Source organism: Eucyclogobius newberryi, unplaced genomic scaffold, assembly GCF_026437365.1.
Source record: "Eucyclogobius newberryi isolate DKJ021-1_F unplaced genomic scaffold, fEucNew1.0.hap1 SCAF_1, whole genome shotgun sequence".
Classification (NCBI taxonomy): domain Eukaryota; kingdom Metazoa; phylum Chordata; class Actinopteri; order Gobiiformes; family Gobiidae; genus Eucyclogobius; species Eucyclogobius newberryi.
The window spans coordinates 30,664,106-30,690,233 of record NW_027315723.1 but is presented as its reverse complement, the minus strand read 5'-3'; the positions used below and the strand labels follow the sequence as shown (position 1 = coordinate 30,690,233).

At 41.7% G+C, this 26,128-nt stretch overlaps 1 protein-coding gene across 14 annotated transcripts in view; it reads left to right on the top strand.

Moving 5' to 3' along the window:
- The first annotated feature begins 5,043 nt into the window (after positions 1-5,043).
- The window catches only part of afdna (afadin, adherens junction formation factor a), an 89,940-nt gene continuing 68,855 nt past the window's right edge, over positions 5,044-26,128 (top strand). For 6 of the 14 annotated variants that reach the window (XM_072443381.1, XM_072443456.1, XM_072443367.1 and 3 more), the window contains exon 1: positions 5,044-5,354. In XM_072443381.1, coding sequence (XP_072299482.1) covers positions 5,253-5,354 — 102 coding nt within the window. In that variant the 5' untranslated portion in view covers positions 5,044-5,252. The remainder of the gene's footprint in view (positions 5,355-26,128) is intronic. The other 8 variants (XM_072443434.1, XM_072443441.1, XM_072443426.1 and 5 more) reach the window with 2 other exon arrangements.

Below are 26,128 nucleotides of genomic sequence, written 5' to 3'. Positions count from 1 at the left end.
AACCCAAGAGCTATAGCTGTAATAAATGACCATGCATGAAGGTGTCAGGTGTCAGACGATGTTAAATCTTAGTGTATTAGATTGCTATTAGCAGGGGGTAAATACAAATTGTCTTTTTCATTTTACTCACTATATTGCACCACATTTAAACAAAAAACAGTAATGTTATACTGTATTATATTGTTATTATAAAAAAAAAAAATTAATCCATTAGAATTTAACAAATCAAATAAAATAAAATTGAATTATAGATTGGCCCGGTCCTGTGAAAAAAATCTGGCCACGTCCCTGCTGCAACATGCTGAGGTACTTCTCTGTTTTCGTTTTAAATTTCAAATATTACAAGTCATAAATAAGAGTGATTTTTCATAATTCAAATTCAAACATAAAAAAAGACAAGTCCGGACAAGTCCATCTTCTATTTTGTTTACATTCAAATGCTTGTTTTGATCTCCTTGCCCTACTTACACAAATCTCTTTTTAATAATTGCCTGTTCGAGTAAAAAAGCCTTTGGTGACATTGGAGATTTCAAGTGCAGACCACTCAGATGCACACAGATGAAGATCAGAGGGGGGTCTTACAGCCCTGACAAAAGCCCTGTCAGAGGTCACTATGTCACTCAGCTCACTGACATATATAACACACATGACACTATGATGTCTTCTTTAACATGCACCCGAGGGATCTCAACCACTACAATACATACAGCAAGGACACACGCCTTTTACATTCCATATAGCATGCGCAGAAATGCAGTTGCAATATTGACATCAGTGAAATCAATGACGGCAACCCTGACCATGCAAGGATTGTCATGTAGAATCCAAATGAGAATGCAAAGACAATAAAGCAGGTCTGTGTAACTACACTTTTTAGAAGATGGTCCTGTCTGGAACTTTCAGTGTGCAAAGACAAACAACCATATTTTTCGAATTATAAGTCGCACTGGAGTATAAGTCGCATTTTTGGGGGGAAATGTATTTGAAAAAAAAAATCCATGACTAAGAACAGACATTTCATCTTGAAATGCATTTTAAAATAATAACAGATGAGAGAACATGGTGAATAGGTGTACGTATGCTAACGCTAACACCTTCAGCTACATGACGCACAGACAATGAACTGTGGTAAGTGTCTGGTATTAACAGTTATTCAGACAACTATAGCATAAAGAACATGCTAACAAGTTTACCAAAGCATCAGTTTTACCCCAAATCACTAAATCCTCTGAATTCTTCTTCATCTGTGTCACTTCTAAACAACTCTGCAAACTCCAGAGGTAGAGGAAGTGCTGATTCTTCTTCTGCATCGCTTAGAGCCTAGAGCGCCCTCATGTGAAATGCGCTTGCCAGTGCGAAAATAACTAATAATATCACATATAAGTCAGTCTGGAGTATATATCGCACCCCGGCCAAACTATGTTAAAAGGTGCGATTTATAATCCGGAAAATACGGTATTCAAAATGGAGTCAAAGGTAAAATGGTGTTAACATTCCCACGTGTATGCACAATCCCATACTGAGACTCCATCCACACTGTAAAATGCATGTCGAACCAGTAAATGGAACAGTCATTAGTGCTACGAGTATCAATAACGCTGAATCAATGCCTCTATTGACCTTTTGCGCTTGCGTCGTCAGTAAACCACCTGATGTACCGTAGTTTGACCCCCGAGGCCAGAGAGAATAAACATTTGTGAGATCTCAGAATGCATTTGCTCATAACCCAATTGCAGTAGAGTCGACATTGCGGCAGTTGGTTTTCAGAGTCGGTAAAGGATGTCGAAGTGAGACAGGAAAGGGCTATTCCTAAAGAGAGGCTGAGCTGCACGAACGCTATTGTCTGAAATCACTCTGGCATTATGGGGTTTTTCCTTTAGGACCAACACAACAGCGGAAAACTGCGGCAGACCTGAATATGTGGGACTCCATTTGAATGAGTTACTGTTTTACAAGCTGTGTGGAAAATACCCACCTCAATATTGGTATCATTAGAAGCACTTCACTATATTGTGATGCTCATGTTGTTATCATGCATTGGCGGTTGCATATTCTTGTGAATGAGATTATTGTGACAAAGTTTGCAAGTATCAAACGCTCTATTAGATAATCAAATTCAACAACTTGTCTGTCCTGTGCGTGATGATATACTCAATGTACGTAACAATGTACTGAGATGTTCCTGGACGACTTACTGCATTACTGTGTGTCTTTGTCAGTGGGTTAACAACTGCAACAATCTCTCAAAGTGGTAGACAAAACACACGATAAACTGAACAAAAAGTGTGTGATTCGAACAGTATAAACACACGCTTTTATCGGAGCAAAGCAGATAAAAAAAGGACACTTGTAGATTTTGTTCCCTTAAATCTGTGCTGGGTGAAACTGGTGCAGTGGTGATCGCAGATAGGGGAAGTGTTGTGCAGTTATCTGGTAAACTTGGTTTCCTGTTGTGGTTTTGTATTTCTGCCTCTGTAAAACCATTATCCACATTAAAAAAAAAAGTTAATGTATTGTATATGTGTCTGTGTATTTTTTTTTTCTGACATAATTTGAATATAATGTAATTTGCATGTAGTTTTGAGGAAATGTCAACTAAAGTCGATTATTGGCTATAATCGAGTTATATTTATTTAATTCTAAAACGTTTTACATTGTAGCAAGTAGTGGACTGCAGTACTTTTTTTTTATATTTGAGGTTTTTATCCTTCAAAGATTTATATTACAGAACTAACTATTACAACTCTTTTTTTTAGTCTTGCACATAAAAAAATAAAATAGTCACTAACGTTAAACACATTTCACTTTTATTTTGTCATGCTTTGCTGCTAATTCTGTCTTGACAATAAGGGGCGGAAAGTGACTAATTACAAATACTCACGCTACTGTAATTGGGTTTATGCTTTTTTTTGGGCAGTTGGACTTTTTTGAGTGGTGCAAATTGGTCCTATTCACAGTTGTATCACTGCTGTAGCTGCTTCTTCATCTACAAACACTCAAAACGACTGACCAGAGCTAGACAAAATATGCAAATTATTGTTCAAAACTACTAAATTCAGTTCAAACAATTTCATTTTTCAAATTTTGTAAAAACAATATTGATCCAAAATGCTACTAATATTGCGTCAAAAAGCAACGTGTAACTAGTTCTTGGAGTACTTTGTCTTTTTCATGTGTACTTTTTCTATTACTTAAGTACAGTATTGGCAGCTGTACTTGTAATTGAGTAATTGAGCCATGTAACTGTACTTTTAGTTGAGTACAAATATTCAGCACTCTTTTCACCACTGTCTATTCTGTATATTGCGGTGCGTGGGCTCTGCTTCTGGCATCATTTCCTCACTTGATTTGCAGCATTAAAATGATCTATCAAAAGCACAATCTTAAATGATGGTGTTTTTCTGTGAGACGTAATGCTCTTTTAACAGAACTACTTCTCCCTGTTTCACACACTTTATCTATAAGATGATAATGGCACTTTGACTCAACCGTGATGTCATCTTATCTGGTCAATCCTCCCATAACAGCGGCGGTGAGTAATGTCCTTATAGGAAGCGGGGCCCTCCTCTGTCTGGGAGCGTGCAGTACAGTGAGCGCTGACTAACCACAACACGTTGCACACTGTAACATGCCGTGAGGTTATTTCTGTCCCCTTCATCACTGCGCTATTCCTGACAATTCAGCCTCTTCTGCCTCATACCTGCTGACATGTCACAGACAGAGCGCATGATAACTCCAGTGGAACAGTAGAAGCTTATGCACAACAACACAAGTATTCATCATTTTGCTCTCAAATTGAATGTTTGCTGTCAATTGAGCATGTTATCATTGACTTTTGTTGGGAAAGAATGGTAATGATATAAAAATGAACAAAATCAGATGACCCACTTTGATGGCCTGACTCAGTGTTTAAGAACCATCATCATGTCTTACAGTAAGTGAATAATGTTACATCACCAAACAGTTCCTTGTTTGTGAATTCTGTTCACTGACAATAGCAATAAAACCTTTCTGATCCTGAATGAAAAATACATTTTTGTATTAGCTTTAGTTTTCCTTATAGTAATCAATCAGCTGCTATCCTATCCCATCCTCTGCATTCTTCCTGTTTATTTGTGGGTTTCAGTTTCCTGTTACAGTTTGAGGACTTTTCACCATTCAAATGCTGTAATAAGGTCATGATGCTTATTTTGTATCACTCTGAAACCTATGGATGGCCTTCTTCCTGTGTTTAGATAGTCTGAAGCCACATTACCCAGATAATCTGTGTCGCTCACTCCTCTTTCACCTGTCACTGGTCATAATGATATGGTCCATCAACATATGTTCATAGTGCAGTGCACAGTGACGCTTCATTAACTTCTAACACTAGCCTTTTGTGACTGCTATTATGAAGCGTGCCCAGGGGACACATGTTAGCAGTTAGGACAGTGGCTGACAGTGGTCAGTCAAAATACTCAGGGTGTGGTCACAACACTTAGCTTTAAAATTGTGACTAATATTAGAAAAGAATGACAGGAAATTGAGGTGAAAAGTTAAGAGACCTCTGCATATATGGCTTGTAGGCAATGAACTGGTCAGAGGGACTTTACAGGAGTATGTGGCATTCAGCGCCCACTGTCCACAAAATATGTGCCAGACACTGGGACAGATGGAGCGGGTACATTGATAGGGGGACATATGCCATTGCCTGACTGAATTACTTTATTTTTTTGGTTTGTTTTTTTGATCACTCTATTTCTTTTTGATTTTGTATTTCCACTCTCTACTCTGTTTGTGTAAACATATATATATATATATATATATATATATATATATATATATATATATATATATATATATAAAATATATGTTTGTTTTTAACATTTTAAAATAAATAAATCCAGCGCATACACTACAGACAACATAATGCGTGTAACAAATGAACGTGTTCTACTTTATAATAAATGAAAAAGCCTCGTCATGTATTACAAACTCACGCCACAAAGAGTTAACTGCGTGCGCGCTCCCGCTCGTGCCTCCAAAGTGCACGGGCGCGCGCACAACGCGGCTCAGGACGCGGAGCGGCGGAGACAGATCAGAGACGCCAGGTCGGACTGTGCGCAAAAGGCGGACCACACAAAGTCCTGGCGGTCAAACGGAGAGCCTGAATCTCGGCGCATGAGGCTTCCCCTGTGGACTATCGATACTGGAAGTTTTACAAGCGCGCACGGGCGGACTGTCGGGATAATAGAGGCCGTCCACCGTCCACCATGTCGGGGAGCAGGGAGGAGGAGAGGAGGAAACTAGCCGACATCATCAACCACTGGAACGCCAACCGGCTCGACCTGTTCGAGATCAGCCGGCCCACAGAGGTAGGACACCGGCGCGAGTGTTCAGGAGAGGCCGCGGACGGGGCGGGCCCTCTCTGGAGGCTCTGGTAGACAGTGGAACTTGTCCCGTGCGCTCCGGGAGTCGGAAACGCCGCGAGGCTCGCGGTTGTGGGCAGCGTGGTGGAGTTGGTTTACTCCGCGGCGAGTCCTCTACGCGCAAAGAGGACGAGTGCCAAACTCCATTGAAAAATCACATCATTTGTTGTTGCGTAGTGGCGCACACTGGCACCGGCGTTTGGCTCGCGCCGCAGATTGTAACGCGTGTTTTTTTTAATTAAAATACACTGGCAACGACGAGGCCACATCGATCCCGCGGCGTATTATGGTGTCGGTTCAAACAACATGATTCAAACGTCTCAATAAGCTCACTGGCTAACCTCAGGAGCTAGCTGCCGCCCACAGGAGGAGTGAGGAGAGGAAACTTGGTCATAATGGGATGTTTTGGTACATTTCACAAACGCCGTGTTACAGCTTTTCCCGCTGGCCGGCGACGTCGCGGTCAGACGGGACGTTTTTCTGTGATTGCAACGCGGAACGGGACGGACTGGTTTATTTTTGAATGGGTTTTGGTCTGCGCTGGGGGGTTAGCGCGCTAGTTAGCCGCGTTATTAGCCGCGGAGCGAGCCGTGCACCTGCCCCTGCTGTACCACGGACCACGTCTTCACAAACACATTCCTCTTTTAATAGTAGCGACTGACGACAACATGTCACATTACACATCTTTTTGAAACCGGGTGCATTCGTGTGGCTGTTTATCCCCCGCGCACACACGCACACGCAGCGGCGGCGATGGCTGACAGACCCGGAGTCACGGGAGGTTGTTGTGATACGCAGGGCAAATTGACCAAAGCTTAAAGTATTAACAACACGCGTGGACCGGACAAAAACACACAACAAACACACGTCTGTAGGTGATTTTTTTTTTTTTGGGCACAACGTCACACATTGTCCCCCTTCAAACGCACGCTTGACCGGGAATAACGTGACCCTCCAACGGTAATTAAGTCGTCTCGTGTGGAGCCAGATCGTGGTTGTTTACTACTGAACCCACGGGGGAAAGGAACTCCTCGCCGGCGTCAGACACCGTGTAAACACTACGTTGTACACGGTAAACCGCGGAGAGACGCGCGATCGACCACCGTATCGGCGATGATGACGTTCGAGTCACGTGTTCGTTAGCGTAATAACGACGCCGGTAAAAAAAAGCAAAACAAACTATGACATCATCTCTTTCCCGTCAGCTCGAAAATGGACTGATTTGGAATAAAGAATAAAGTCAAAGAATAAAGTCTGGCGGTAATGTAATTCTTGGATACCAGCCGCCATAAAACACAGAAGAAGAATGTTTTGATAGTTATATCAAACTACTTAACGTGATGTTTTATAGTTGTATTATTGTTCTATCATGGGTCAATGTTCTACCTTTCAATGACAATGGTTAGAACTGTGGGTAAAAGCACTGGCCAACCGTCATTGCATGTTTTTAATTTACATTTTATCTACGTTACATCTTGTGACCGCAAGATGACCAGGCGTTGATTAATTTGACCAGCTAACACTCCACCCAAAGCCGTCAGTGTTTTTGCATTATGGCGGGCTCCGCTGCTCGCCCCCTCCGAGCCAGGGGTCAGGGGGGGCACAGCAGGGTCTCCTCTCGTCTTGAGCCGATTAATTCTTCAAGATTGGAGCCGGCTAGCCGTTGGCCCTCGACGTTTATTGCCGCGAGGGCCGATTAACTCGATGCCAGAGCTGTAACCCTCCTTCCGCAGGAGGCATTTGCCACCGCGTCCCGGGACAGGGTTGTGATTGAATGTACACAGATGCACGCTCGTGACACGCCCTGCACATATGTCAGCCGGCCTCGTGCTCAAGGGCCCTTCACACAGTCCAGACCAGGGTTGCAGAATACACGTTGCATCTTTTATCAGTGTTACTTCACCGTCTATTACTACGGTAAATCCATGTTGCAAAGAATGTTGAATGTCTGGGAGGATGTTTTGTCACATCCTTGGGCCACATCCTTTTGATTTAAAATGTATGTATGTATATTCATTTCCAGTTTAAATGTTGGTCAAGAGTAGGGATGTCACAATATCAAATTCTAGTGTTACAAATATTGTGAGAAGAAATGTCACTATTTAACGATTCTTCACAATTCTTGAGACTGTGACCAAACGACAGTAAAACATTAAATCTGACGTCATTTCCGTGGACGAACATGTGTCTATTCCTCAAGCTTATGACCGACTGGACTTTCTGAAGACTAAATAAAGTTAAAAGTGACGAAAACAGACAGATAAAATGAAGTTCTTTACATGTAGGTCTATTTTTGGGCTGCATATTGAACAAAAAATAAGTAATTTTGCTGCTAAAACTCACAATTATTATTTCTTGACAAGTACAATTATATTGTGACCAGAATAGTCACGATTATCGATTAAGCTAATAATTGTGACCTCCCTGGTCAAGAGTCACACGTGTTTATATTTGGTATTTTATAGTATTGATCCACCCTCGATGTGTGAAGGAAAGGTTCCGTAGGTCTTTCCTTCCTGCTGCTGTCAGACTTTATAACAAACACTGTTAGTACTGAACACTCGCAATACTGACCTAACCTAATACTGATGTGCAATTCTGTCGTATGTGCAATTGCTGTTGGAATTCATTTGCAATTCATGTGCAATTACTGTGAAATTCATGTGCAATCTATGTGCTGTCGTGACACATATTCATGTGCAATTACTGTCGGGATCACATGCAATGGTATTTATTTATTTATTTGTCTATGGGAGTTTTTATTTATTTATAGGAGATCTTCTACTGAAAGTGTTTTTCAGACTTCCTATAAGTGATCTGTTCTTCTGTATCTACCTCTGTATCTACCTGCGTTGCACCAATGAAATTTCCCCATGTGGGACAATAAAGGAATATCTTATCTTACTTCGACCCGGTGCAAGTTTAGAACGGGCAACTGTGGTAAAGGCGATGGAGACGCATAGTAGTAAATGAATATAACTAATACTCTATCATTATTACCCCAATATTTACAGTATATTATGTCTTGAGTTCATGCTTGTCTCTAGGCCTGTCGCTGTAATACATTTTGAAGTACAAGATATTGTCAATAACTATATATAAACTACTTTGCCCTTGACACAAACACGTACAAAGTTGTTATAAACGGCTGTCATAAATAACTACTTGCAGAATGAAACGCTTAGTCCAAGTAAGTTTTTTTTAAATTTCTGAGCTGTAGAGACGGTTGAATACATTTGAAAAGTATGTCAAATATAGCGACAAAGTACCTGCAATAAACATTGACGCCCAGTTTGAACTCGACCTCCAACGATCAATAAAACTCTTGATTAGAAAACGCTTTAATTCCTCTTGCGTCTTAATTTTCCAAACAGCGTGATTGTTTGTGTGATTCGATTGAACTGATTTGTCTGGGGCACGGTCTTCTCAAACCTTTTAATCCCACCAACCAAACTAATTAATTCAACAAACGGCGCTATACAAAAATGTCTTAGTTGCAGGTAGAGTTGAGATATTTGTCAGGAAAGGTGTTTGTTGTGATCTAAGTAGTTGTTTCTTATTTGTGTCAATTTGTTACATTTACTAGTCCTGCTGCTTGTGCAAATATTGGCCGTACAATAAAACGACTTTATGACATTGATAATACTACTTGACACACTGGATGACGTTGTGTACACTCGTTATAAAATGTTAAATGGAAAATGTTTTAGATTTGATGGAGATTAACATATTTTCTGGACTACAAGTCGCACCGGAGTATCAGTTGCCAAAAAATGCATAATAGAGAAGAAAAAAACATACAAGTCGCACTGGAGTATGAAATGCAGTTGCAAGTGTGAAAATAACAAATAATATCACATACAAGTCTCTCCGAAGTATAAGTATATAAGTATAAATATATATATAAGTCGCACCCAGGCGAAAACTATGAAAAAAGTGCGACTTATAGTCCGGAAAATACGGTAAATGATTAACCTAAAGTTCAGACGGTTTATTATGTTTCAGCCGGACTTCCTTTACTACTACATTGTTACTCTAGTAGTGTGATGAAAGCTGAATGGAAATGGCACGAGGACAGGCATTTTTTTCAGAATCAACGTACTTATTTTGAAAACTGTGGTAGTAAAGTAGTATTTAGTATATTTGTTATGTAAAAAAAGTAACTTAAGTGTCTATACAATGGATCAAACACATTTTCCTTCCTGTTCTTTATATATTTTTTCAACAAGTTGGCCCTGAATCATGAGCACCGAATAGTTTTTGACTCGTTTCACCTGCACACCGGCGGTTTAGTGATTCACTGCGTTGTCCTCTTGTGAAAAGCATTCCCATCAGATCAGTCACTGCTCACATACTACGACCGGTTTGTAAACAGTAAAGCTCGCGGATGTTGAACTCCGGTAATTAGCCGCTCGGACGACTAATAATCATTGCACTTTGATGACTATTAATAACTTTCTGGCCTGTCCGTGATAGTCTTTTGACGAGGTAACTTCCTGTTTAATCCACCTGCTGCTCGTGCAACGTTTTGGGGAAACCAGGAAGTGCAGAAGTGAGTTTGTGTTTTCACGCTGCAGGAGGATTGGATCAGAACCACAAGCAGCTTCTTTTTGTTAATTGGAATAAGAGGAATGTGAAGAGTGTGCTCTAACTTCCAGCTCGATGTATATTAAGGGATTTAGCCGGGAGATTTTAGTTGAATGTGATTTTTTTTTTTTTTTTTTTTTTTTTTTTTTTTTGAATTCGCAGCTTTTTTAAACATTTACGGTAATTGATGAATATTTTAAATTGGTTTGAATTCAGTTAGATCTCGGTCGACTAAAGGCGTAACCTGTGCATCTGTTAGTCTATTAAAAAGGCGCCTGGAATGAACAAAAAAGGTGTTAAAATAAATTATCTCTATGAATTAACCATATATTTGACCCAAAGTGCACTGACGACAAATGGTACAGTGCATTTTTTTTGTTTGTGAAAAGGCAGAATAAATTCACAATTCATTTCCAAAACTCTAGATAACTCACTACATATTTTTTTTCTCCGTACAAATCCTTTACGATCCTTGTAAAAGAAGTGGACTAATACATTTTGGTCGACTTTGATGCTATCCACCGATTAATCGACTAAATGACGTAAGGGCTTTGACCCTACAATCAGAGTGATACTTCCATATAGTGTTTTCCCATACTTTTCCACTTTACACAGCCTTCGTTTGGGCAAAGTGGCAGTATTTTTTTCTCTAATGCCTGCGGTTTTGTGAGCCTGGTGTAGAAACTTGTCAAAATGTCTTTTTAAATCCTAGTTATAAAAAGAGAGCTGTACTTTTCCCATCTCATGTTAAATGTTGGCTCATTAGATGAAGCTCTGAGAAAAGTGTTGTTCAAATAACTCATGAGATGATACTATTCAACAAATTGTGATTATTGAGGTCACAACATAATCGTTAAGACCAAAACAATTACAATAATGACATTTTAGAAGAATTATTTTTATTTTTTTATTTAATTATTAGAAAAGTGAAAACTAAATTGGGTCTTTTTTAGTTCAATTAAAAGAAATATGGTGATTTTAGACACAAAATTAAGTCCTTTCTGCTCAGCCTTTTCCCAGAGAGTAAATCTGAATGTTAAGTGCTTTTTTATCTTACAGTTTATGTCAAATTTATCAGAAGTTTGATTTCATAAAGCAGGTCACGTATTGAGGTGATGTGTGTGGAAAACGAGAAGGAAAGAAAATGTTTTATTGTTTTGGTCATAATAATAATAATCGTTAAATCACAATGTGAATAATCGTTACACAAACATTTGAACTCGTGACATCCTTAGTTAGGATTTAGATTCTTATTTTGAGAGAAGTAGCTTGTGACCTTTGTAAAATCCGCGCGTCGAACGAATAAGATGGTGTAAATTTAGTAGCCACGCTCCACAATCGGCCCTCTTTCTTTAGCCCGAAGTTGCTGAACGCAGTCCTTTTGGCGCCCACCTCGTTTCCCTGGTGACCCGAGCGCAGCGCGTCAGCAGCCCTGTCGTGACATCAACGCCTTTCCCCCTCGGAGCAGGAAGCAGGACGCAGACGGGAAGTGTGTGGGCAGCGGAGATAGTACTGCTTCCTGTCGTCGGGAGCAACCACACTTTTCGGGATCTGATTTGCATTTATTAGGCCCGAGCGCCACAAGCTGGCGAGAGGCCTATTAATCTCGTAAGGCCGTGCGAAGTCGAGCGCGAAGCGCTCGCCCACTTCCAAACACTCACTAACGCACTCCTTCACTCATGCACGCCCCGTGCATACTAATTAGTAGTACGAAAATGGAACATTACCGTTGTAAACGGGCGAAGCCCGTGCAAAAGTGCGCACTAAACGAGCACTTTACATTGAGATCCCCATATAAAGCACTCATTTGCCCTAAGTAGCTCACGAATACGTTCCCCATCTCTTACATGTTCCGTGCATATAAGCATGTAATGCAAAAATTGAACATTATTACTGTATAGAGGGCCAAAAACACAAAGTGGGCGGAGCCCACTCAAAATTAACGAAAGTACCCGTCAGTGACCACGGACCCACACCATGAGGTAGGAAAGCGCGAGCGCTTTCCGAAAATGTATAGTTTATGATATTTGAAAAATGGGAAACATTGTTTTCGCATCGGAATATTATTCTTTCTTTCCTTCTTTTCTTTCTTTCCTTCTTTTCTTCTTTCCTTCTTTCCTTCTTTCCTTCCTTCCTTCTTCTTGGGACCAACCCCCCTATTTTTCACCCAGTGAACATTGACGAAAAGTCACAAAAATTTGCACACAAAATCGTGCCTCTCTACATTCTGGCTATTTCCCTTTTCTAAAATAAAAAAATTGGCGCGTCAGCGCCCCCAAATGTACCAAAAATGCATTGAGAGATGGGAAATGACCCAAAAAAAATCTGATCGTAGAATCATGAAATTTGGCGCAGAGGTAGATGGTGACAAGAGAAGTAAAAAATATTACTACGGCAACGCCGTCCGCCCAACCAAATGTCGGCCATATTGCTTCAAATATGGCTAAACATGACTTCGGAGTTTTTCCAAACGTCGTACTTTTACGAACTCCTCCCAGGGCGTTAACCCTAAAAAGCTGAAATTTGGTGAAAATGCTACTGAGGAGTGGGACATCAAAAGTTATCCAAATTACATTGATACCTGTCACGGTCTCTGAGCGGCGAAGCCGCAAACTGTAGCAAGAATTTCAGAAATCTCCCAAATTTTACATTTCTGCCGTTTGCGCAGATAAAGTCCGAATTGCGTCAAATTAGAATCAGTTGTTAAACTCTTTGCCCTAAACCTACTTGAAGTGAAATAAATTAATTTGGAGCCACAGCGCCCCCTACAGATTTTATATGGAGGTTAAATGTTTAGTTTTGCGAAATTAAATGAAATTTGACAGACAACAAAATTTTAGAATCCCCATCAAAAAAGTCAATGAGACCCATGTCATAATTGTTATGGCGTTGCCGTAACGATGACCGAAACCTTCCATGTTATTCCAATGGGGAAATCGCCAGAACATGTTTACACTTTAGACTTTCACAAACTCCTCTTAGGGCGTCAGCCCTATTAACCTGAAATTTGGTGAGACTCATCTTCAGGGGTGGACCATCAAAAGTTATCCACATTTTTATTCAAAGAGTCACGGTGTCTGTGCGGCAAAGCCGCACATTTTGCCAAGAATTTTAAATAAAATTGCTTTTTGATGGTAAAACAAAGGGGAGAAGATGTGACAGCGTCACAGATTCAGCAGTAGGCGTAATAAAAGGACAATTGGGGCGCGTTAGCGCCCCCTCCTCTTGCGGCGTGGCGGCGGCGTAGCGAGGGCCGATCATTGCCGCTTGTGGCTATATTTTTGTATTATTATTGCAGCCGTTTCCAGGTGACACTGTAGAAAACGCTTTGTGGCTAATGATAACATTGTTTGGCGGTTTCTACGCTCGAAACTTTTGATAACCGCGAAGAAACCTTTAGTTGCGTGTCGAGTTTATTAGCGTTTTGCACAACTTTCAGAGACGTATTTTTGCTAAATCTGAAGTGGACGTCACAGACAATTGAAGGAATAGAATAATTAGATCTGCTTTTTGTTGTGTGTTTACGTGCCCAAGAGAGAGTCGGAAATTAATCAGATTACTCGCATCAGATGTAACGGTTTACATGACATTTCAATCTCCAGAAATCCGATAACAATCCTTGATTCATAGTCGGTGACACATGGCAAACAGAGCTTGTTGGTCATAATTTAAAACAAAATCAAACTTCTCTCACCTCAGATTAATGGAGTTTAGTGCTTCAATCACTGATGCGGCGGAAAATAGCAATGTTTTTCAGTTCACCGGTTATTTCCCCCCCCCATTTCTTTTTACCACCTCAGCAGCCATGTTTGTTTTGGTCTCAGATTGGCTTATATACCTGTCAATCACACTCACCCGAACTCCGAGATAAAACCGGTGTCCAAACTTCTGAGCCACGGAACGGAATCTTAAACTATACCAACATATCGAAGTAATTTAAAATGCGTTAATTACACGGCCTGTCGTTCATTACTTCCATTCATTAAATCACTTAAATTGACATGTTATTGGGCGCCCATGTCTGTCAGAAGATCGGAGGACAATTGTAGATGGATATGGAGGGAGGAGCCTCTCGTCTGGGGGTCTCTAAAGGTCACCGTTGTCGACATGTGTCCATCGTGACAGTATTCGGACGCGTGCCCCTCGCCACGCTCGCCTCGGCACAATCCGCGAGGTCGCCGCGTTCAAAGACCCCCGCGCGTTCGTCAACCGGGCCTCTCCTGCTGCCGCGCTCGGCAGGGTCACGTGATCGTCGTGGTCACGTGATTTCTGGCAGGTCCCGTCGCTGTGGTAACGCTGTAGCTATGACGGCAGACAATGGGAGGCTGTTAACCGGGGGCCTCTCGCATTCAAATAAACTTGTAAATGGGGTTTTGTGTTTGGTCGGAGTGAGTCGGTGGACGTCGGATTTCCTTTTTTTTTGTGAGTGTAATGTAAATCATACGTGTGTTTTTATAAGCTTTACTTACACTTGGACTTTTTAGACCTTTTCTTTCTTAGGCTGAAGGGCATTTTCTTGTACAGCTTGACAATGCAACAAAACGTGATTGAACTATTTACTGTTATTTTCTTTAAAAGTGTAGTTATTTGGGTAGAATAGACATTTTTAGATTGTTTTTTTTAATGTTATGTTTGGGCGATGTGGAGTGATCTTGATTTTCGATTCGGTTTTATTTGGTCTTTTCAAAAACAAAGTAAAAATGGCTTTTAGTAATGATTTCATGAACATAAACTATACAGACTGTTAATCTGTACCAGTTCAAATGTCTTCCTTGAAAGTCTGACCTGAACATGTTTGTACTGACAGAGGATTGACTGTGGACTCTCGATTCAAAAAACCTCCCAAACAATTGACCTAATTTATTGCTTCATATTTTTTAAAGCCTCTGAAGATTTGTCCAGTGGTTTTGCTTCAGGTTTTTATGAGCAGAACAAATGCCCAGATCATTAAGAACTTTGACCAATATTGTTCATGTAAAGGACGTTGGAGTTGCTGATGGCCGAAATAACTGCCAATTTATTTATTAATATATAAATAAATTGTTTATAGGCATCTGATTGTAAAAAGTATAATTTTAACGTGATTCTGTCTCTTCTGACTTTTATTAAATAAATGGTCACATTTATATAGCACTTTTCTACTTTCAAGGCGCTTTATATCAAAGAACCACTCACCCAGTTATACACCAGTGTACACAGACACTGAGAATGGACTATTATTGAAGTGAATGGATAATAAATATGCGCCTGTGGTAATTAAAATGTGTAAATTAAGTATTATTCTTGAGTTTTTAGTTGAGTTCAGAGTATTTATTTCCAGCTCAGTCAGACACAAATAAACTACCTACATATTAGATCTTTAAACTGAATGCAATTTAGATGAAATAGTCGTATCTAAGAGAGTTTCAGCTTTAAAAAGAGGTATAACATGCCCTGGTTTTGGCCGATAGCTGATATTATATTGTCGGGCCCTATTATTGACTATATAATTACTGTAGTTGTCATTAGTTTGTCGAAATGTTCGTGTTTTCAGGATTTTCAGTAAATTGAAGTCAGAAGCTCCACTCTTACTGGAGGACGGCTCATTTGGAAAACTCAAAAAAAAGTTTAAGCTTTTACACTCAAACTTAAACTATAAAATAACAAAAAACAACATTTCCATGGCTTAGCTGAGAACCATGTTATTATTCAAATCTTAATCAATCGAGAGCCAATCGTTTCTAATCGTCAATGATCATTTGGGTCTCTTTAATGGAGATGTGAAACTGAGAAGAATTAGATTAACAACAATTATCAGGTGACTCCTCCCAGAGGGCGGAGTTTACAGATTGAGTTCTCAGACCAGGTCCGGATCAAGAAGGACTTTTGATGAAAGTCAAAACATCTTGATTTTCCAAACCGTGTCCAGATGACTACAATGTTGTCCTTTTCTAGGAAAGAGAAAGATGGCTTTCCTCCTTTTTCAGATTGTGGGAAAAGTTATTTCTAATGTAATGTGTAAAGAAAAGCCTTTGGTAAAGAGTATATTGTCAGCGTTGCCCTCATTTCTGGTGCTTCTCAGCAGGATCAGATCAAGCTGTAAATGTGATCCATGCTCCACACATTGTTATTGTGTGTAGTGCGCACATGTTAAAGTAATTGCTGTGCAGCTGTTTGTCGCAGCGCGGGGCAAAGATCACGACCACGAGGCCGTCGGCTCAGATTTACAGCCTCATCCTCCTCCGTGCATTTCACTCTTCAATCGGCTCCTCCGGGAGGCTGGGTCATTATAGTGCCCACTCACTGGTCACGTTTAGAGGGTAAGAACAGTTATGAGTTATGAGTTATGAGTTACAGTTATAGCAGTCTAAAGGCTAAAGGCTCTGCATTCAAACAGAAACCGCTTCACTTTATGGATGTTGCTTAGTGAGGATGGTTTGACTCAACATAAACATAGGCATATACTGAAGATTTTGGCCTCACATAGAATATATCTGAGCATTTTAGTGGAATGAACCCATGCATGTGGGACCATTGTAAAAGTGTATGTAAAATCTGGTTATAGTATTAACAGGGGATCCCAAACGTTTCCCTTGGATCAAAATGAACATGTGTTACTGAGCCAAGAGGCAGAACTATTCATGTTTGCTGATAAAAGTTCACTTGCAAAGGGATATATGATTAAAATGTCTTCGAAGATGGGCTGCTTAGATCTCTCCTGACAGTTGTCATGGCAAAGCTGATGCATTTATTTTCTGTAAAACTCAACTAAAAAGTATTTCATGAATGGCAAAAAATGTGAGTCAAACAAGAACACAATACAAAAATTCAAAGTTTTATTTGAAGAAGACAAAAATACCGTTACAACTTTTTAAAGTCAAATAAAGCCCTGTATCATTGCATTGCTGGTTCTTCAAGTCCTGACATCCACATAATTTAAGGCACACATTGACAACAGTTTGGGTTACACTCAAACTACTTGCAGTGTGTAATCCCAGGAGGTCTATTGTCGGGAATGTCGCTGGCTGAGATTTTTTGCAGAAGCGCTGAAAACTGAACATTTGGGCTAAGATTCCTGCCCTGACCCTCTCTTCCCTATCGGTGCATTTTATCAGCGTGTCGGCACATTGCTCACTGTATCAGAGGTAATCTTCGCCGCCGGCCTTGGTCTATTGGCTGCTGCCTGTTACAGAGACGGATGGGGTCAGCGGCCGGACAGAAAGAGCATTCATCACGGTTTATGTCCAGAGCGAGGAGCCGGACGACACCTACAGGAGACGGGCACCGCGGGTCAATCGGAATTGACTTTACCATCTGATCGAGCAAGTTGAGTTTTTTTTTAAGACATTTAGAGCAAACTGCTGTGGACTTGGAGTATTTTACAAAGCAATAACAAACAATGAAATGTATGGAAATTAGGCCTGGGTGATATGGCAAAACAAATGTGTATTCTTTCCCCTCATATCTATCCCGTATGTTTTATAGTTTCTTCTGAAAAACAAATATAACTTTTAACATGGACAAGATGGTGTATTTTAAGACACAAAAATGGTCTAATTAAATCCTCCAAAGTTGCTTCAATCACTCTTATATTGTTTTGTATTGTGACAACTTTTTTAGATTATTCTGCTTTTGTAAACAACGTGGATTATCACAGCAATTAAAGTACCGTATTTTCCGGACTATAAATCGCACCAGCCAAAAAATGCATTATAGGGAAGAAAAAAACACATAAGTTGCACTGGAGTATGAGATGTGGTTGCAAGTTTGAAAATAACAAATAATATCACATGTAAGTCACTCACTGTAAGTATATAAGTATAAGTTGCACCTCGGCCTAATCTATGAAAAAAGGTGCAATTTATAGTCCGGAAAATTCAATAATCTTACTAAGGACCAACACAGTAAATCCGCAGTTCTCAGATTGCAATTGATGACTGTTTTAGCATCAACAACAAATCTGAAAAAGTAACATATATAACATATATAATAAGACCTCACTACATCTTTGCACATTTGCTTAGAGCGTTACTGCTATTTTCGCCGCACAATTGACCGTAGCACTAATTTAAATCTTCTTTAAGGCCTAAATTGAACCGGTTCGAGTTGGCGGGAATCCCAGTGAACTTGAGAGCAGTTAATTTGCCTCTACGCGCAGCCAAAACCCGATCAATATATGCAAAAAGGCCAGAGGAACTTCCTGAGCAGTCCCGATTAGCACATCAGCACGGCTCTCCCCAACGGCAGTCCATTTGGGCAATAAGTCAAGGTTTTTTCGCTCTACCTACTGTTCCGGGAATGTCTGGAATGTGGCTGGACTTTGGATCGGCTCATACCAGACGGAGGAGGTTAGGAAATGCAATCGAGCACTGTGCAAATCCAGGAATGACGGGAGACTTTTTTTTTACATCCAACCCCCAGACACTGTGTTATTGCTGCCCCGGGGGAGAGGAAAAGGGGGATATTATAATGCTCCCTGTGGTACCTGGGAATGGAAGAGCTGCGAGTGAGGATCCAAACACGGTCGAGTTTGTGCAGCGAGATGGACGGGAGATTTAAGACTGCCCTGGGCTTTTTCTGTTCAATCAGACGTAGTCCCGTCTCAAGTCTTTGCATAAATCCACCCAACGTCTGTATAACGTTTGAAGGCACTTTTAATCAAATGCTAGTGGGCGCAAAGTTTGACTGCAGAGAGAGTGTTTGAGCTCCTTTTCCAGACTGTCCATAAATCTTTTTGTAACGTCTCGAAACAAAATAAAATCAAACATTCGGCGCGTATCTTGCCATGTAAAATAGCAGAGGTAGTAATTTCCACTTTGGCTCTTAGGCAATATTCAACGGAAAAGACAGTGAGCCACAGTGACTTCTTGACTTGGTGTTGCTAATCTCTAATTACGTGGTGAGAATACTTGCTCCCAGTTGGATGAAAAAAAAAACCTGACTCATCCATTAAACTCTACCTTAGCCTCACCATCGAGTTTAAGACCATAATCTTGAAGAATCGGACCCAAATGAGGCCTGGGCTGGTCATAATGGCACCGCAGAGTTTTTAACATACAACTACAACACCAGAGCTGACTTCATAAAATGGTAAAAAAAAAAAAAATACACCAGCCCATGCACTTTTGTTGATCGAGTTCAGGGTTATTTTTAAAGTGAAATAGTACATTTGTGTTACATTCCTGAGTTAAAGCCAGTGTTCCACTGACAGGAGCTCCTCCAGTTCACCCTCTCTCTGCCCCACATTCCTGCACTGTCCTCGGCCTCTCTTATCTGCCTCTTGTCCCGAAACAAGCCGTGTATTGTGTGTGTTCAGCAGTGCGTCCCGCCCCTCCAGCCTGTCGCTCCCAGTTAATCCCCACCGAGGCCCTGCTCACCTCCTCCCCAATCTGGCCCCCTTTTCTGCCCCCCCTATTGGTTTATTTTAACCCCGCCGTCACCCCATTGGCTCCTTTAACTGTCAAACTCCGCTCGCTTTGCTCCCCACGGGCCAATCACACGGCACGAGCCCCCCCGATGACCTGAAAGGGATCAGATCACTTGTAGTCTTGGGTTGCTCCCGACAAGCTCCCATGGTGCTTTGCTCCAAGATGAATGCTTAAGTTGTAGGAGGAGGAAAACGCTATGTAATTATGGGGAGTAATAGGAAGCGAAACCCATTGTTATCATGGGCACTTTGCTTGTCAAGGAAAGTAGCAATAACATGAAAAATTGCCCACCGGATGTGGGTTTGGAAAGGCCCGTGGACCATGTTCAAATATAAGGTTGATTTCCGTCTGGCTCCGTAGGTGCTGTGGTCTGTTCCGTCACCACATGCCAACCAGATTATGTGATCACCCGTGTTTGTCTGCTGGGCGCCTGGATTACGCAACAGCACCAGCAACAACTTGGAAGAAATCAGGCAGTTGGTGGCACGGGCAGCCAATGGGCATAAGGAGCCAAAGGATCATGGGTAATAGTGCCCCAGGTTGTCTGAGGTCTCACAACACGGGCATTAGAGAGGCTGACGGTATGTGTCTGAGGCTTGCTGAGATGTGACCATTTTCTCTTGCTGAAACAAATGAACGATGTATTGAAATTTGTTGTAAGACAATACATACTTGCAATGGGCTAAAAGTCATAAAAGGTTGGCCTGTCCCAAGAATTACTACAGTATTTTCTGGACTATAAGTCGCACTGAAGTATAAGTCGCAAGTTCGCAACAGCCAAAAAATGCATAATAGAGAAGGAAAAAAATGTATACAAGTTGCACTGGAGTATGAAATGTGGAAAGTGTGAAAATAACAAAACTATGTAAAAGGTGCGACTTATAGTCCGGAAAATACGGTATATAAATTTATCGCTCAATAACTAGTTAGAACTTGGAAGAATACATTTTGGGGTCAGTATTTATCGTATATTCATTTCCTTTGTATTAATGGGGGATGTTTTGTTATTTTTGTAGCACGATAAGATTTCAGCTGTAGAGTGTGGGATAAGTAACTTCTATGACTAATTATAGATTCTTAATAAGTGTTTTCTTTCTTCTTTTTAAAGAAACTTGTACATTCAAGTGTTTACTAGGATTATCCTGCTTTTAGGGCCGTTGTGTCTGGGACAGAATAGTGTCAATATTATTGTTTATCGTTGTCTCTTTCTGTAGCATTATGTCATAATGTGCTCAATTTCAAGTGACCTAATGTCTTTTGGCGTTTCTCTGCCTAATTAACTGGAGTTTTGTCACAACCGTTTTCAGCCTCTAAACCAGAGGAGTGCCTGTGCGGTCATCTTGCAGCCAGCACTTTTCCCTCTTTTTGCTTTTTTGCGCAGCCTGTTGCACGGTTGAGGTCGCCGCGGGATTTTTTAACTGGAGTCCTGCCTGGCCGAGGATCTGTTCCAGGGCGGGGTGCTTAAACTTTATTACTCGCCTAATGAGCGCGACGCAAAAACACACAAACAGGCCTGGGATACGTGTAACAGACAAATGACATTTCACACACGACGAGAAGCGGGCCGCGGTGCTTTTGGCTCTCTGTGCGCGGAGACGTCGTCCGGTTTGGCGTTGGCACAGTGTGAAAAATTTGAGCGTAACGGGCTCAAGACGGCAGACCGCAGATGGAGGGGCACAAGCTTCTCATTTATCGCAGACGGAGATGGACTGTCTGCTCGTTTCTTCACTGAATGCATTCTTCAACTTTATTTTAAGACTTTAGTGCTCGTTGGTTGCATGACTAATATGAATATGATGATGATTTTTTACCAAGGAGTCAGTGTAAGCCTGTTACTTTTTTTTGAAAGACAATGTTTCTAAATGCTGCAAATCAAGTATATCCACTTTGCTAATTGTTGAAGTGGGTGTTGAGTGAGTTTATGTGCCTGCTAGCTAGCTAGCTAGCTAGCTAGCTCTGTAGGTCAAATAGAAAGCAGTTATAATTAAATTCATGAAAAAAAGGGAATTGCAACTGCTGTATTTCCACACTCTAAGGCGCACTTGAAGGCCTTTAATTTTCTCAAACGACGGCGCACCTTATAGTCCACTGTGTCTTATATATGGATTAATTCTGGTTGTGCGAAGCGATTTCGTGTGGTACACGTTTTGTTTCGCTTATTGCGCCTTATAGTGCGGAATTGATCTCACACCAAAACCATCCAAACTCCACCTTCCAAGAGTGGAACGCTTATTTATAACCAAGACAAAAAAGGAATTGCACCAAAAGGACACACATTTTTTGTCGCTTAAACTTCATGTAGGCCGCCTAATTTTGTAAAACTCTAAAATTCACGGGCCTTTAAATATCCAAACAACTAACCACAGATGAACAGATGAATCGATGTCATCTATGTCAGAACTAGTGTGAGACTAGTTAGTAATATTAAAGGAACTACTATAGCTGCCCACCACAAGGTTCCAGAAGTGAATTTCCCATTCATTTCCCCTCTTTCTGAAAAAATAAAATAAAAAATAAACCTAAAACTTCATCTAATAACTTTTTCTTAGACTGCTGTTATTAGAACAGTTTAAGTTTTAAATGTGTTGTTTTGGACTGAAAACAACTTCATTATTGACATTAGTTTCCACATAGCTGGTTAGGCAAGTTTACGCAAAGTAATTCAAAGTGCTTCACAGAACAGGAAAAGATTATACAAACCGATCAAAACATACATTAATCCTTATTACATTTACTTTAAAAGGGAGAGAGTGCAGAGAAACCGGATTTGAATTGTCAGAGTAGAAGCCGGTCCCAAGTCTGGGCACCAGCAGGAGGTCGGTCCCTGTTAAGTCCTGACTCTGGCACCAGCAGGAGGCCGGTCCCTGTTTAGTCCTGATTCTGGCACCAGCAGGAGGCCGGTCCCTGTTTAGTCCTGACTCTGGCACCAGCAGGAGGCCGGTCCCTGTTTAGTCCTGACTCTGGCACCAGCAGGAGGGTGGTTCATGTTTAGTCTTGACTCTGGCACCAGCAGGAGGCCGGTCCCTGTTTAGTCCTGACTCTGGCACCAGCAGGAGGCCGGTCCATGTTTAGTCCTGATTCTGGCACCAGCAGGAGGCCGGTCCCTGTTTAGTCCTGACTCTGGCACCAGCAGGAGGCCGGTCCCTGTTTAGTCCTGACTCTGGCACCAGCAGGAGGCCGGTCCCTGTTTAGTCCTGACTCTGGCACCAGCAGGAGGGTGGTCCATGTTTAGTCTTGACTCTGGCACCAGCAGGAGGCCGTTCCATGTTTAGTCCTGACTCTGGCACCAGCAGGAGGCCGGCCCATGTTTAGTCTTGACTCTGGCACCAGCAGGAGGCCGGTCCATGTTTAGTCCTGACTCTGGCACCAGCAGGAGGCCGGTCCATGTTTAGTCCTGACTCTGGCACCAGCAGGAGGCCGGCCCATGTTTAGTCCTGACTCTGCCACCAGCAAGAGGCCGGCCCATGTTTAGTCCTGACTCTGGCACCAGCAGGAGGCCGGTCCATGTTTAGTCCTGACTCTGGCACCAGCAGGAGGTCGGTCCCTGTTAAGTCCTGACTCTGGCACCAGCAGGAGGCCGGTCCCTGTTTAGTCCTGACTCTGGCACCAGCAGGAGGCCGGTCCCTGTTTAGTCCTGACTCTGGCACCAGCAGGAGGGTGGTCCATGTTTAGTCTTGACTCTGGCACCAGCAGGAGGCCGGTCCCTGTTTAGTCCTGACTCTGGCACCAGCAGGAGGCCGGTCCCTGTTTAGCAATGACTCTGGCACCAGCAGGAGGCCGGTCCCTGTTTAGTCCTGACTCTGGCACCAGCAGGAGGCTGGTCCCTGTTTAGTCCTGACTCTGGCACCAGCAGGAGGCCGGTCCCTGTTTAGTCCTGACTCTGGCACCAGCAGGAGGCCGGTCCATGTTTAGTTCTGACTCTGGCACCAGCAGGAGTCAGGACTAAGATGTCCAAGATGTACTTTGGTGCTAGGCCATGGAGAGACTTGTACACCAGCAGATCGGCTTTAAAGTCAACTCTCTGAGCCAGAAGAAACCAATAGTCAGCCTCCATTAAACCTCGATTTAAACTCTTAATATTAGAAGTTTTTTGAAAAGTTAATTGGAAAATGAATACTAAAATGACTTCCAGAACCTCTGTGGGCTTCAAAGTGGGCGGAACTGTTGAGCTCCATTAGTTTGTGTCAATAGTTTTGCATTTAAATTGAATCCAACCCCTTATTGTCAGCGTCTTGAAACCACGGTAAAACTACAAAAAGCTTTGACTGAAATGTTAGCCAACTGGCCATCCACATTGATCTTTTTACGACTCACTAAATCTGTTTCCATTTAGTCCACTCCTCATCTGCTGCATATTTCCAGACCCCAGACAGCGCTGCACCACCCCTTTTCCTCACCTTGTCTCCACTCGGCTACACCCACGCGGCAGCTCCTGATGGGCAACGCAAACAAACACTAACCCGCAGTCGGAGAGCTCGGAGCGGCCGGGACTTCCCTGCTTTCTGCGCTTCCCGCCCCGTGTTTGTTGATCCAAGCTGTCTGGTCCGTTTTGAAGGAAGGTCTCAATCTCACGTTCTCGCAGACGGCCGCGGGACGGCGGTGATGTAAGCCCGGATCCAGCTCTTTGGGCGTAGATCTCTCTGAGGGAAGAGGCGCATAGCATTGGAGTTTTGTAATGCGCGCTTTGCAGATGTTCCTTTCCTAATATTTTCTCAAACCACTTTTGGATCGAATAAAACAGGAGAGAGAGACTATATTTGTGTTGAATTAGCCCAACATTGTAGTCGGCCAGCAAAAGTGTTCACTGTATTTTCTGGAGTATAAGTCGCACCAGCCAAAAAATGCATCACGGAGAAGAAAAAAACATATATAAGTTGCACTGGAGTATGAAATGCGGTAGTAAGTGTGAAAATAACAAATGGTATCACATAAGTCACTCCGGAGTATAAGTATATAAGTATGAATAGTGTAAGTTGCACCCTGACCAAAACTATGAGGTGCGAGTTATAGTCCAGAAAATACGGTAGTTATGGCAGAAAGAGCAACAAGTGAAAGTTTCTAAGTTGAGATCAGCACCATTCCATATAAATATTTAAAATCCAACAGCTCTGAGGGCCAATAAACTCTACCGATATTTTTTACTTCCCCCCCCAAAGTATATGATGAATTTATTTAGTTTACATTCTGTTTATAAAGTGCACAGCCAGCTTAGGTTAGCAATTGTGTGCTTCCCAATAAGGATTTGATGAAGTATTAGTAACACCAGCCACAAGAGGACACTTTAGCATACACTTAATGATCGTGTCAGAGGCGTGCAGATGTTTCAGTTCAACCTCACCTCCACTCGCCTCCCTTATCTCCCAAGCTCAGAATTTTCCATTTGCAAACTGTGGTTTATTCAAATGCAAATATTGAATGTTATTTCACCTATGTGTGTGGCGATCAGGAGATTTGTCCATTGTCCTCTGCTATTTCCTGTATAAAATATGTGCAAAAAAGGGAGAGGCTGTAGTTTTTGTTTTTCTGCATTAGGGAGTCCGTGTGGTTTCCAAAAGCCATTTCATAGAAGTATTTGTTTGAGCCGAGTGTTCTGTTGTACTGTAAACTGTCCTGAAAGAATACTTAAATGTATTTGACAGTACTTTGGCAAAGGTGGAGTGATTAATTTGGAAATTGCATAACAAAATGAAATTCTATACGTTTTAGGCCCATGTGTGGAAGCAATATGTCCAGTTTCACATTGTGGATGGAGCGGGGGAAGAGACGTTTTACTGTAGATTGCAGCGGCTCATCCAGAACCGGAGATAGTGCGAGGATATGTTAAAAAGTAAAAGTACTGCAACGCTCACCGAATCCATCGTACAGTGTTGCCGCCGTCGTTGCCCTCCTTCTCGGCTTTGCGCACTTGTCACCTGAGAAGTGGGCGTGGCCTGCGCTCCAGCTCCATGGCGACCTGATACTCAGATGAGACTGTTGCCATGGCAGTGTGTCTTACCGTGGCAGTGTTGGGTTTCACCTCTGCTACAGTGTTGGCCTCGGTGTAGCAGAACGTGGAGATTATTGTGTTGTTTTTGTTCATATAAATGTTGACTTATTACACTGGTCTGCCTGTTATTCAAATATGTGTAGCGTGGGATAAATAAACAGACATTTTTAAGCTTTCATATTGATTTTGAAAGCCATAATTGATCTGGCTATGGTCTCTGGTACACTTTGTCCTGCAGAGCTGTCAACCTTAAGGACATAAATACATAATAGGCATGCTTATAATTGCTTGTTAAAGTAATGGCAAAGTTACCTTTATGACACGTTGAATTATCTGGATCTCGATCTTAAATGTATGCCCTCAACTTTCCTCATCATCTTCATAATATATAACTTTTATCATTTCTGTTTTATCTAATTAATCTTTGGTTACGCAAGGCTTGAGCAACCTTGGGTGCTCCATTTTATTTATTCGTTTTAAGTACTAATCAACGTAATTGCGCTTGAGTCAACCGTATAACCTGCTCAAGGCTAAATCACTCACTGCGATAATTAAGTTGAATTACATTTCAATATCCAAGCGCTGTGATATTCTGCTCATCCTACAGCATGGCTTTTGTCTTACTGCGTGGTGGTGTTTTCAGGATGTAGGGCAATCAGGATTTAGCACATAATGACCGTATACAGTTATTACAATCCGTACACAGCCCCCACTTGGATTAGAAGGCTACTTTGCAGTAC